The following is a 12554-nucleotide window of genomic DNA, read 5'->3' as shown; positions in this document are numbered from 1 at the left end:
TCTTTCCGGATTCGGTTATCCTGTGGGTGTGTTTCTGTGAGGAGAAGGGTGCAACGTCGCAGGGGGACATATTTACTCATTTGTGAATATCTGTAAAACTGTCGCACTCAGGGTAGAGTTAATAGTAGAGGGAACTACATTGCGTGCCACACTAAAGTAGGTAAAAATTTATCGGGTCGGGACGCCCCGAGGGTAGAGAAGGGTGCAATGTTGCGAATATGGAATTTGGCCTCCATATCCGCTTGTAAATATTCCCCTATTTTCTCCAATACTCCCCAACTTTCCCCGATCCCCCATTCCCTAGTCCCATTGCATGTAAATAACAATCAGTAGAGCCGACCTTCCCCTTATTCCCCCATTAAATGTCGTGCCCAGGTCCACCGCACCACAGGTAGACAACTTTCGGACATCTTCCTAGTTATTCTTATTCTATGTCAGTTAAGGCCTCGTCTCCATTAATTATGACTCTTCGTTGCACCAGAATGTGATTATATGGCATCAGTAGTGAGTTTAGGACCTTTCCCATACCTCCTCCCATCTTCTTCCCCAAACAACAACAATAACAACAACTACAACAACAATTACAACAACAACAGAGGAGATGGCGGCGGAGCGGGGGAGGATGCGTCCTCACACCGGCTCGATTAGCTCCAGACCATGCGCTCCACGGGGTTACCCCGAAGGGGCTGGCTGTCAGCTCCTCGTCAGGGGCGGAGCCAGTAACCCCCCCCGCACGCACCCAATGAGAAGCAACGTGCCGATTCCACGAGGCGGAGCTAACGAGCCGAGGGCGTGTCACTCCCCGCCGGATATACGCGGCCCCGCGCCGGATGTGACGGGAGATGCGCCTCAGCTTGGAGACTGGAGAGAGAAGCCACCGCCACCCCCAGCGCGACGATACCTCCCCGCATCTCTGGACCGGACCGAGTCGATTCTGCCTTGAGCCAAGAGTGCACCTTGAGCCATCGACTGCCTGCCTTTCCTAGCCATCAAACCCCCGTGTGAGTCAGCCGTTGTCCCGTGTGTCTGTCGTCTGTCCGGGGTTAATATAAGAGTGTGTCTAAGTGCCTGTCTTCCTGTAATATACCTCTAGCCCCTGTAATCTAACCTTTTCCGTACGAATATACTTGAGAATCGAAACATTGGTGTCGTATTGTGTTATTGTAATCCAGCCGGGTGTCTTCTTTTTCTTATTGAGCCAGCGTGGCGCGACTTCGTCAACGTCGAGTATAGTCGGGTAATTTGTGCGGACACGACGGCCATTCCGCTCGGCCCACTTTAACATCAAAGTCGTGTCTGTAACAATATATTGTTACGGATTCGTCACTTCCATTGTTGTGGTTCTCATCCACTGTAAACATTTTTGGTTCCATGTACTATTATTGCTATCGTTTAAGTGAATTGGAGATAACTGTTTTCAAAAGGTAAAAACAATTAATGTTTTAAAAAGAAACCGGAAACCGGATCGGGAACCGGACGAAGAAGAGGAAGAAGAGGAGGAAGAAGAGGCAGAGCAAGTGAGGTCGGAGAAGGAGCCGAGCTGCTTGGAGGTCTGGAGCAAATGCCGGCGAACGGGGGTCACTCGCGAACTTCGGTCACTTCGGTCACTCGCGAACGAAGAAAGGGATTCCTGCGACAGAGTTGTTATCGCTGTGACAGGTTTTGCGGTCGATTCCGAAGAGAATCATTGGAGTGCCGTTACATCTCGAGAACGGACCGTTGGCCATTTTGCCTCGCGCCTGATTTCGCATCGCTCCAGGTTTTTTTCACCTCGCTCAAACCATTTCAACGCATCCAGCCATTAGCCTGGTTTGCATGTGTAACGTGGATTTCGAGTGGGAATTTGCGGTTCGCCGTGTGGGGAGCCGTTGAACATCCATACCCGAAGATGTGATTTCCCAGTCACCTCTTGAGGACACCTTTGCCCATCTTTGGCAGTGTGACTGTCAACCGAGCGGGATTCTGGTCTCGATACATCGTTCTGACGATCACTGGAGCGTGGATCGACTTTGGTTTGAAGCTGGGACAGAGACATTGGGAATGTTATTTTCGCTCACTTGGAGCACAGTGAGTTATATTGTACGAAACTGATGGTACCATCATAGGAATGATAAATTGGTTGTACAATTGATTAATATTGTTATTGTACTGTTATTCTTGTGTGACCTCAATACAATACTTGTTTGTTGGTAACAATTGGTGTGGTTTCACCATTGATCTTTGACACACAGAATAACACATCTTTCTGCCGTGACTCCTCTCGGGGCTCGGCGGAGGTACACCGTGACCGGGGTTTGGGGAGGAGCCCGTAACAATATATGTATATGTATATGTATATATATATATGTGCAGTGTCAGTGTTGTCTTGTGTTGTGTTGTGTTGTCTTGTGTTGTCACTGAACTACTCCCTCAAACTTTTGTGAAATCGTACCAAACTTCTGGTATGCACCTATCTCTCCCGTCGGTATGTCCTAAGGGGATTTTTTTTTGAAAATGTTTCCAAATATATATATTTTGGGGGGGGGGGGGGGGGGGGGGGGATTTTTTTGGGAAATTTTTTTTTTTTAACTTCAATCGTTTATACAATGTAATATCACGTACATTACAAATACATTTGTGCATTATGATGGTTTGAATTATGATTGGTGTAAACCATGACAAAACAGCAACTCAGGTACGTACAATCATTTATCTATATTATATGTCTACATATCTGGGCAGTGTCTGTTGTCACTGAACTACTCCCGGAAACTTTTGTTTCCGTGGTTGTGAAGCGTTTGTAATAACGTGGTGGTGGTTTTGAATCACGTGGTGGTGAGGTATTTTGAATTATGTGGTGGTGAGGTGTTTTTAATTATGTGGTGGTGAGGTGTTTTGAATTACTTGGTGGTGAGGTGTTTTTAATTATGTGGTGGTGAGGTGTTTTTAATTATGTGATGGTGAGGTGTTTTGAATTACTTGGTGGTGAGGTGTTTTTAATTATGTGGTGGTAAGGTGTTTTTAATTATGTGATGGTGAGGTGTTTTGAATTACTTGGTGGTGAGGTGTTTTGAATTATGTGGTGGTGAGGTGTTTTGAATTACTTGGTAGTGAGGTGTTTTGAATTACTTGGTGGTGAGGTGTTTTGAATTACTTGGTGGTGAGGTGTTTTGAATTACTTGGTGGTGAGGTGTTTTGAATTACTTGGTGGTGAAGTGTTTTGAATTACGTGGTGGTGAGGTGTTTTGAATTACGTGGTGGTGAGGTGTTTTGAATTACTTGGTAGTGAGGTGTTTTGAATTACTTGGTGGTGAGGTGTTTTGAATTACTTGGTGGTGAGGTGTTTTGAATTACTTGGTGGTGAGGTGTTTTGAATTACGTGGTGGTGAGGTGTTTTGAATTACTTGGTGGTGAGGTGTTTTGAATTACTTGGTAGTGAGGTGTTTTGAATTACTTGGTGGTGAGGTGTTTTGAATTACTTGGTGGTGAGGTGTTTTGAATTACTTGGTGGTGAGGTGTTTTGAATTACGTGGTGGTGAGGTGTTTTGAATTACTTGGTGGTGAGGTGTTTTGAATTACTTGGTGGTGAGGTGTTTTGAATTACTTGGTGGTGAGGTGTTTTGAATTACTTGGTGGTGAGGTGTTTTGAATTACTTGGTGGTGAGGTGTTTTGAATTACTTTGTGGTGAGGTGTTTTGAATTACTTGGTGGTGAGGTGTTTTGAATTACTTAGTGGTGAGGTGTTTTGAATGACTTGGTGGTGAGGTGTTTTGAATTACTTAGTGGTGAGGTGTTTTGAATTACTTGGTGGTGAGGTGTAATTGTCCCAAACTTCCAGTCTGCACATACCCCTCCCCTATGTATGTGCTGAGGGGTTCTTTTTTGAATTCCTATATATTTTTTCAACCTAAATCTTCAAACTAAATTGCTTTAAAAATGTAATTACACAAACACAACAAATACATTTGTGCAAAATAATTGTTTGTATTATGATTGGTGAAAATCATGACAACACAGCAACTCAGGTACAGTCATTATCCTCAGCTAAAATAAGCCCGTTCCTCAGTAACGACGCGTGGTTAGGCAAGCGCAGCGAGCAGAGCCAAGGTAGTATATATTTATATGTATGTATGTGTGTGTGTGTGTGTGTGTGTGTGTGTGTGTGTGTGTGTGTGTGTGTGTGTGTGTGTGTGTGTGTGTGTGTGTGTGTGTGTGTGTGTGTGTGTGTGTGTGTGTGTACAGTCGTGGACAAAAATATTGGCACCCTTTCACTTTTTTCAAATAATTCACCATTTCTTCCAGAAAAGTGTTGAAATAAAAAAATCTCTTGGTATCCAGAGTTGTATTTCTTTGGTTTTCAGTGGAACAAAACAAAAAAAGCTGAAAAAATTACAAAATCTTAGCTTATTCTACACAGAAATTCTAAAATGGCCCGGACTATATTATTGGCACCTTTTAGAAGTTGTGGGTTGGAGTTAGAACCTGTGGTGAGTTGCAGGTGCCTGCAATATAAAAATCACTCATTCAACCAGTTTAAATGGAGAAAAGGAGTCATTTTGCTGTTTTGTGTCACTGTGTGTACCTCAATGAGCATGGAGAAAAGAAAGAAAACCAGAGAATTGTCTGAGGAGGTCAGACACAAGATTGTAGCCAAGCATGGACAATCTCAAGGCTACAAAAGTCCATCTCCAGAGACCTTGATGTTCCTACCCAGGAGGCTGAGAAATAAGAAAGCTGAGAGAGAAATAAGAAAGCCCGACTAGAGTTTGCCAAAACACACCTGAACAAGCCAAAATCCTTCTGGGAGAATGTCCTGTGGACAGATGAGACCAAATTAGAGCTTTTTGGTGAAGCACATCATCTCTATGTTTACAGAAAACAAAATGAAGCCTTCAAAGAAAAGAACACCTTCCCTGCAGTCAAACATGGAGGAGGTTCAGTGATGTTTTGGGTTTCTGTGCTGCCTCTGGCACTGGGTACCTTGAATGTGTGTATGGCATCATGAAATCAGGAGATTACCAAGACATTTTGGAGCACAATGTTCAACCCAGTGTCAGAAAGCTGGGTCTCCGTCGAAGGTCACGGGTCTTGCAGCAGGACAATGACCCCAAACACACTTCAAAAAGCACCCAGGAATGGTTCAAGAGAAAACGTTGGACTGTTCTGAAGTGGCCAGCAATGAGTCCAGATCTAAATCCCATTGAACACCTGTGGGGAGATCTGAAAACAGCAGTTGGGAGAAGACACCCTTCCAATCAGGGAGAACTGGAGCCAAACTGACTCTTCTTGTTTTCACAAGAAGAGTGGGTCAAACTGCCAGTGGAGAGGTGGAGGAAGCTCATTCATGGCTATAGGAAGCGCTTGACTGCAGTTATTTTGTCCAAATTCTGTGCTACCAAATATTAAGTCGTGGGTGTCAATAATTTTGTCAATTCCAATTACCATTTCTTTTTATTTCCTAATTTAAAATGATATATTAAGTTCTGAATAAAAAAAAACAAAGGTTTTGTAATATTATCAGCAAGATATAGAATTGTGGAGACCAAATACTTTTGTCAATTTCAACTTATATTTAGAGAAAATTGTGAGTTATTTTGAAAAAAAGTGCAAAGGTGCCAATATTTTTGGCCACGACTGTATATGTGTGTGTATGTATGTGCATATGTATATATATATATATATATATATATATATATATATATATATATATATATGTGTGTGTGTATATGTGTATTGTTACGGATCCATCACTTCTGCCTTTGTTGTTATTATACACTTGTAGGATTTTTAGTTTCAGGTAACATTGTTGTTAAGATTTTTGTGTGAAATGGAGATGACTTTAGGAAAAGGTAAAAATATTTGTTTGTGGAGGAAAAAGAAAACACGGCAAACGACCAGAAGGAGGAGGAGGAGGAAGAGGAGGAGATGACCAGGAGAGAGATACAACCGTGAATCGCGTCAAAGCTGCGAGCGGACTTTTTTGATATTGGTTTGAGTGCTGTTCTTACATCCGTGAAGTTAGGGCCCATTTGACGATTCAAAGTGTGGATTTTACTCTTCCAAAAAGGGGAAGTTGATGATTGTACCATTACAAAAAGGGGGGTGCTTATAAAACCTCAATACTGCACTGTACTACAGTATTATTCGCAAAACAGGAATTGTATATGCCCTGGGGTGGGAGTCCAGAGGTAGGGCGGGAGGAGGGAGAGGATGGAGTGGGGTGGGAGTTCCTTTGTGCCTGTTAAGTTTGCCAAACCATCATATTCTATGATGCTGCCTACCCTTCCCCTCCCCTCATGCTGCCTTCCCTTCCCCTCCACTAATGTTGCCTTCCCTTCCCCTCATGCTGCCTTCCCTTCCCCTCCACTAATGTTACCTTCCCTTCTCCTCCTCTCATGCTGCCTTCCCTTCCCCTCCCCTCTCCTCACCTCACGCTGCCTACGCCTCACCTATCACGCTACCTTCCCTTCCCCTCTCGTCACGCTGCCTACTCCTCACCTCTCCTTTCAATAAAGAGATTTAAGATGCCAAAATGATTCCAAACAAACAATGTCAACAGTTTTTTTCATAATTCAAGTCCTACATTTAAATCATGCTTGTTAACAATGTGTTACAGTATTTATGTTGGCAAATTATGATAAGAGTAAGACTATCAGAAACATTAACGAGGTTCTTAATGACTATCAGAATGGTTATTAATATCTGGGTTATTAATGAGTGTTGAAGTTGTATGGAATTTTGTAATATGTGAGCAGAAAGGATAAATTGAGAAAATAAAATTGGGAAAGGGAAATGAATGGTTTGATCGGAAAGAAATATGGAAGTTTGAGAAAAAGAGTGGAGAACAAAGAGGAAGGATGGTGGGAGGTAGAGTGGAAGGTGTTGGGGGAGGGGTAGGAGGGGGGGGTAACGAGGGGCGGAACGTTCAAATTGCTATTTTACAAATTAATATAAAGATTGTCCTTTATGCGGAGATTACTCCATATTGCATCATTTTATCAATGAAGATTAATAAGGTAAATATCACATCCATAACTTCATGGGTGGTGGATACAATTTGAAAAGATAATCGATCTTCCTTCCAATCGAGCTTTTCCCAGATGTTATCCATGAATTTTCATGTGTATGTAGTATAGCTCCGATCACTTACGTGGATTCATGTCACATGTTTGGGTTTGCATGTTACACTGCATGCTTTGCACATCCTGGCAACTCTCAACCAAATGTTGCAAGTTACCATAGTCCTGCAGCAAGAACACAACAACAAATTATGACAAGGTGAGATCCAAAAAACGTAGTTTGTAAGTATGAGCGTGGCAGAATTTGATATACATTTTAATAATTTAGACGGATAAGGCAAATGTTAATTTTGAGCATTTATTTAGATTTGATCAATTTAGTTTTCAGGATTATACAACGATTACAGTGTATAATACCTCCGCCATTATTACAGTGTATAATACCTCCGCCATTATTACAGTGTATAATACCTCCGCCATTATTACAGTGTATAATACCTCCGCCATTATTACAGTGTATAATACCTCCACCATTATTACAGTGTACTGTATAATACCTCCGCCACTATTACAGTGTACTGTATAATACCTCCGCCATTATTACAGTGTATAATACCTCCGCTATTATTACAGTGCCATTTAACCACACATGGAAAATGTAATTGTGTATGTCTTTTCTCACCGTTAACCCCACGTACTGTACACCGGAGCTATACACTGTACACTTTCTCCACCTCGAAGGTCTTTCCCAAATTTAACTCCACACACTCACTGCACACCAAATGCCCCACCTCGGAGCTCTCTCAACTTTAAACCCACACATGCACTGCACACCGAATGCTCCACCTCAGAGCTCTTTCCCAAATTTAACCCCATACCCACACTGCACCCAGCATACTCTGCCACAGAACTCTATCTCAAATTTAACCTTGGCTGGAGTTCTCCCAAGATAGTGTTTTGGGCCCTGTGCTTTTTCTGGTCTTCATCAATAATAAATCTCTCCGACTCTGGAAAATCCTCTTTATCTCTTTGCTGATGACTCCACTCTCTACTGCTCCATATCTCAACCCTCAGAGCAGCAGGCAACAGCCTCTTCACTCTCTGCACACCTCATCAACATCACAAACTGGTCAAACAAGTGGAACATGTCTTTCAATCCCGGCAAATCTCACACTCTCAATTTGTCTCTCCGAAAAGCCGTCTGGACAACCCTCCCATCTACTTTCTGAACAATCCTCTTGAAGAAGTTCTGTCACTCAAGCTTTTGGGTCTCAATCTTTCCTGGGACTGGGCATCCTCCGTCATGTGAGGTCCTTCCTTAGTACACCTGAGCTCCTCACCACATACAAGGCTTTCATCCGCAGCTCAATGGAATACTGCTCTCCCCTCTGGGCTGGTGCTCCTACCTCACACCTCGCTCGGCTTCACGCTGTTGAAACCAAAGCTTTCAGGATCAGTGGAATCTCCCGCGATGAAGCTGATTCTGAGGGCCTTTCACTCACTCACCGCAGGCAGGTTGGTGGTCTTTCCGTCTTCTACCGACTCCTCTCCGGCCTTGCTCCCCCAGCTCTCTCTGTGCTCTGTCCCCCAAATATTCCTACAGGTCACACAAGATCTGTCAGAAACTTGTGGTGGAATTACCAAAATTAAGACTCTCTGCTCACCTTCACTCCTTCATTCCTCTTTTCTCCCACCTCTGGAACAAACTCTCTCACTCTCTTCAATCCCACTCCTCCCTCCAGGTCTTTAAAACAGCTGTTCACCACCATCTCTTATCTTCCCCCATCCAAAACCTTGATCTTTTCTTCCCCCGTTCAGACACCCCACATCCACCTTCTTCAAATTCAGTTTTCTTTCCTGAAAGTCCATGTAGTGTCCATCTTGTTTATCCCATGTATCCCGCCCCAGCCCTCTCCTGTTCACAGATCTCCCGATGTCCCTGTTCACTACTGTTGTTGTGCTTCCCTCCCCCCCCCCCCCCCCCCCCCTTCTTGTCTCCTGCTCCCTTTATTATATATTCTGTGTGTTCGCTCTTATACGAGCCTCGACTTGGTGTACAAAAAAATAAAATAAAACCTGATGCACACACTGCACAACAAGTGTGTATTTACTTCCTTGTTCTTTCTGTGCAGTGACCTTAGGGTCACAGCGGGACATGCACATATACCACTTGCAGAACAAGGAAATAAGGAAACATTGTTTTGCATGCATTACAATGGTGTTAAAACAATGAACAAAATTATCTTTTCCTGAAATATGAAAAGAAAATAGAAAGCAAATAATAGGGTACTTTACAGCCCCCGGATAATATTTACGTGAATGGATTACCAACTCACATGGAGGTATATATGAAAATGGGAGAAATCACCAATTCAGGAATGGACCTCCATCGGTATTACAATTTTCTGTAAATATATTTTCCGGTTTCCAGGAGTGACCAACCTTCCCCACCCCCCATTAAGTTATTGCTCCGGTCTGTTCTGTGAACCACGAGCCTCAACCTCAAATAAAATGCTACCCCGATGTGTGTGTGTGAGGGACATTGGGTTTGTTTTGTGCTTTGTTGTTCCTTTTTCTTTTGGCAAGGTTCAGTAAATATGCAAGATGACGGGAATATGAGAAAATGTCCACATCTACGAGCTCAAACAAATTGATCTGTTTGTTGAACGCAGTCCAAATAGGGCACTTTCGAATCAAATTGCAAATGACCTTACCATATTGATCGAAGAAACTGCATCATTTATCTTGCCAAAAAGAGGTCCCAGATAAGGATGTGGTGAAGAAGGTAGAGCAGGACGACAAGCAGGCCACAATTCCCTTTTGTAGGTGCACACAAAATCCTCCTGTAGTTGCGTGATGTCAGACAGCGCCTTGCAGAGTTTTTGGAGATCCGCGGGTTTTGAGTTTGTGGTGCCATCAGGTATTGTTGCTCGTTCCTAAAATGGGAAAATATATAAATTGGGGAAATTAAAGGTAAGCCGTCTAAAGGTAAACCAGTACTTTTGTTGAAGGTAATCGTTAAAAGATTGACAAATGCCAGAAAAAAATATATAGTCATTGAACCAACATCTGGCAACTCATGTGTGAAGTGACATCACAACTACACAAAGGATTCTGGGTATTCCCAAGATCACGCCAAGGACAGCATTGTGCGATGATGTTTTGGTGAAGAAAAATGTCAAACAGGACGATTTCACATTGACAATTCAATGATTATACACCACATACACAAGGTGCTTCATGGTGTAAAAGGTTTGAAAACACATGTGAATGCTCACATGCAACCATGTTGTGACTTGTGCAAACATTAGCAGCGTCGTACAGTTGATGTCAAGCAATCACTGCTTCAATGTGCATGATATTGCAGGAAAACGTCATCATATTTAGAAATGTGGAAAACAATATTCATCGGCCAAATGTGCATCCAAACACCTCTCCTTTTATCAGGAAGTAGTGCTTAACCATCTTCCCTACAAACCAGATATCTCCCTGTGGTTTCTATCTCTTTGGACTAATGAAGGAGCATATGGGTAGCATCCGGTTTCAAAGAGATGACATGAAAGCACATGTTCTGAAACATTAATGTACTGTCCAAAAGATTCCGATACTTATGGTATTAAGACTAGACTGATCGGACAAATGCATCAATTTAGTAGAGGAATGCTTTGGATAAACCAGGGAAGCTTTATGAATCTGTGGTTTTTGTGGGTGTGCGTGGTGGCGGGCATTGGATGGAGATGGGAGGGAGATACGGAGGTGAGGGAAGTAGTTTTGTCAGAAGTAAAGTGGACTGTCCATTTTGTGGCAGGGATCGGAATAATTCGATTTTGTGTCGTTTCGGAGCAGGCGCGAGTGAGGAATATGAAGGGAATATTGAGCGACATTTTGTTGGGGTTCATGTGGATGCTAATGGTGTAAGTAGAGCTTATGATGAGACCATGAACGCTGGATATAGGTTTTTGAGCGATTGTTGATCGGGGAGAGGGGATGTGACGTCATTTCCCCCCAATATTCTCCCGAGAACGGGTTGCGGTGCGGACTTCATCAGTGGAGCAACGAATCTTAACCTGTGGTTGGAGGAGTGGTACAGGGAGCAAGATTTTGGGATTGGGAAATGGAGTAAATCCTTTCAGTCATTTGGATTCAGGGATTCACAGCATCAAGGTGATCACAGATGATTCTTTGGGCCACGATTGCTTCCTCCTGCAGGACGACTATGGTTACGATTCTACGATGATTCACTTTAATGTTGAACTGACGCATGATTTAACCAATTCGGCCATTGTGTGGATTAAACAATGTTGATGTTAGTCAGTGTACGACTACGGTTAACTTTAACATGGTCATGGTCTCGTACTAAAGTAAGACTAACTCCTCGTTATCGTTTTATATCGTGTACTCTACTATACTACTCACTTATGAAAGGAAGTTCCATTGCTTCTCCTCTAATGGAACGCTATGTGTTCTCATCACATGAAAAAAAGAAGATTCCAAAGCAAATATGTTTGGCCATGTCAGTTCGACACATGACAAGATGAAAGCAAGTTGCGACAATGTTAAATGGGCATTGCTCGTCTTATGACGAAGCACAAACTGTCGATACACATTTAGTTGAGGAGGTTTTGGCGAATGTCGTCCTTGGTTGGTGTCGTACAATCAAATATTACTCCTTAACGATTTATTCCGGCAGCAGCCGATAACAACGACCTGAATGAGGAGACTTTGGATAGGAGGAAGACCACGCATTCAACAAGTATTGTGTTATGTCAAAGTGGCCATTTTGGCCACAGATTGCCGATGGTCAAGCACGCCGATCATACTGAGAGAAAGCATTCTTTGGGTGCTGCACATGTGCAAAACGACCTGCAAATTTGGATTTCAGATCAAAATATGAATACGAGGCGAGAGTGCAGCAGGTCATCTTTTATTTATTGGTATTTATGTGTACATGTTTTTCCATTGCAGAACAATAACACTTTATATGTTCAGTCTCTCCATTTTAGTTAAGCATAAGTATTGGAACAAATGAATGACGGGTGTTTCTTGTTGCTCAGGTGTTTCTTTTTGGTTTGATTGTTCACATATAAAAGAGCTGCGAATGTCTTTGCTTTTGCCTTGGGAGTCTGCCTTTGGAGTCAGTCGGCATAAAGCAACATGAAGATCAGATAACTGTCTATGAAAGAAAACGAAGCAAATCGGAAGCTGAAAGAACAGAATAATTAAATTAAAAAACAACACAAAAATTGGGCAAAGCAAATACAACAATTTGGAATATCTTGTGTGATGAAATATGTTGTATTGTCTCGAGCTGAGTGGCGAGCACTATCCCCTGGAAAGGAATGACCTTGAGGGAGATTATATAAACTGTGTCCATTCGGTGCGCCAGAGGTGGCATACTGTATCCCTGCGCTATAGACTACCGAGATTTAACAGGTACGTAAAGGCTTGCTTGCAAGGAACTAGAAAGAGATGTATGCTTTGATTGTCTTTATATGGAACTAATAATCTGTATTCTTGCGTTGTAGTTGAGAAATTGGCTTGAGAAATAGTTCAATA

At 42.6% G+C, this 12554-nt stretch overlaps 1 protein-coding gene across 2 annotated transcripts in view; it reads right to left on the bottom strand.

The window, feature by feature from the left end:
• HAUS7 (HAUS augmin like complex subunit 7) overlaps positions 1–12554 on the bottom strand; it is a 68314-nt gene that overhangs the window by 11581 nt on the left and 44179 nt on the right. For both annotated transcript variants that reach the window (XR_013621030.1, XM_078766404.1), the window contains exons 8-9: positions 9713–9934; positions 7130–7223 (exon numbers count right to left, since the gene is read on the bottom strand). Coding sequence is in view for 1 of the 2 variants with exons in the window: in XM_078766404.1 (XP_078622530.1) it covers positions 7130–7223; positions 9713–9934 (316 nt within the window). In the remaining variant the exon portion in view is untranslated. The remainder of the gene's footprint in view (positions 1–7129; positions 7224–9712; positions 9935–12554) is intronic.

Source organism: Myxine glutinosa, chromosome 12, assembly GCF_964187855.1.
Source record: "Myxine glutinosa chromosome 12, kmMyxGlut1.1, whole genome shotgun sequence".
Lineage (NCBI taxonomy): Eukaryota > Metazoa > Chordata > Myxini > Myxiniformes > Myxinidae > Myxine > Myxine glutinosa.
This window is presented reverse-complemented; position numbering and strand designations above follow the sequence as displayed.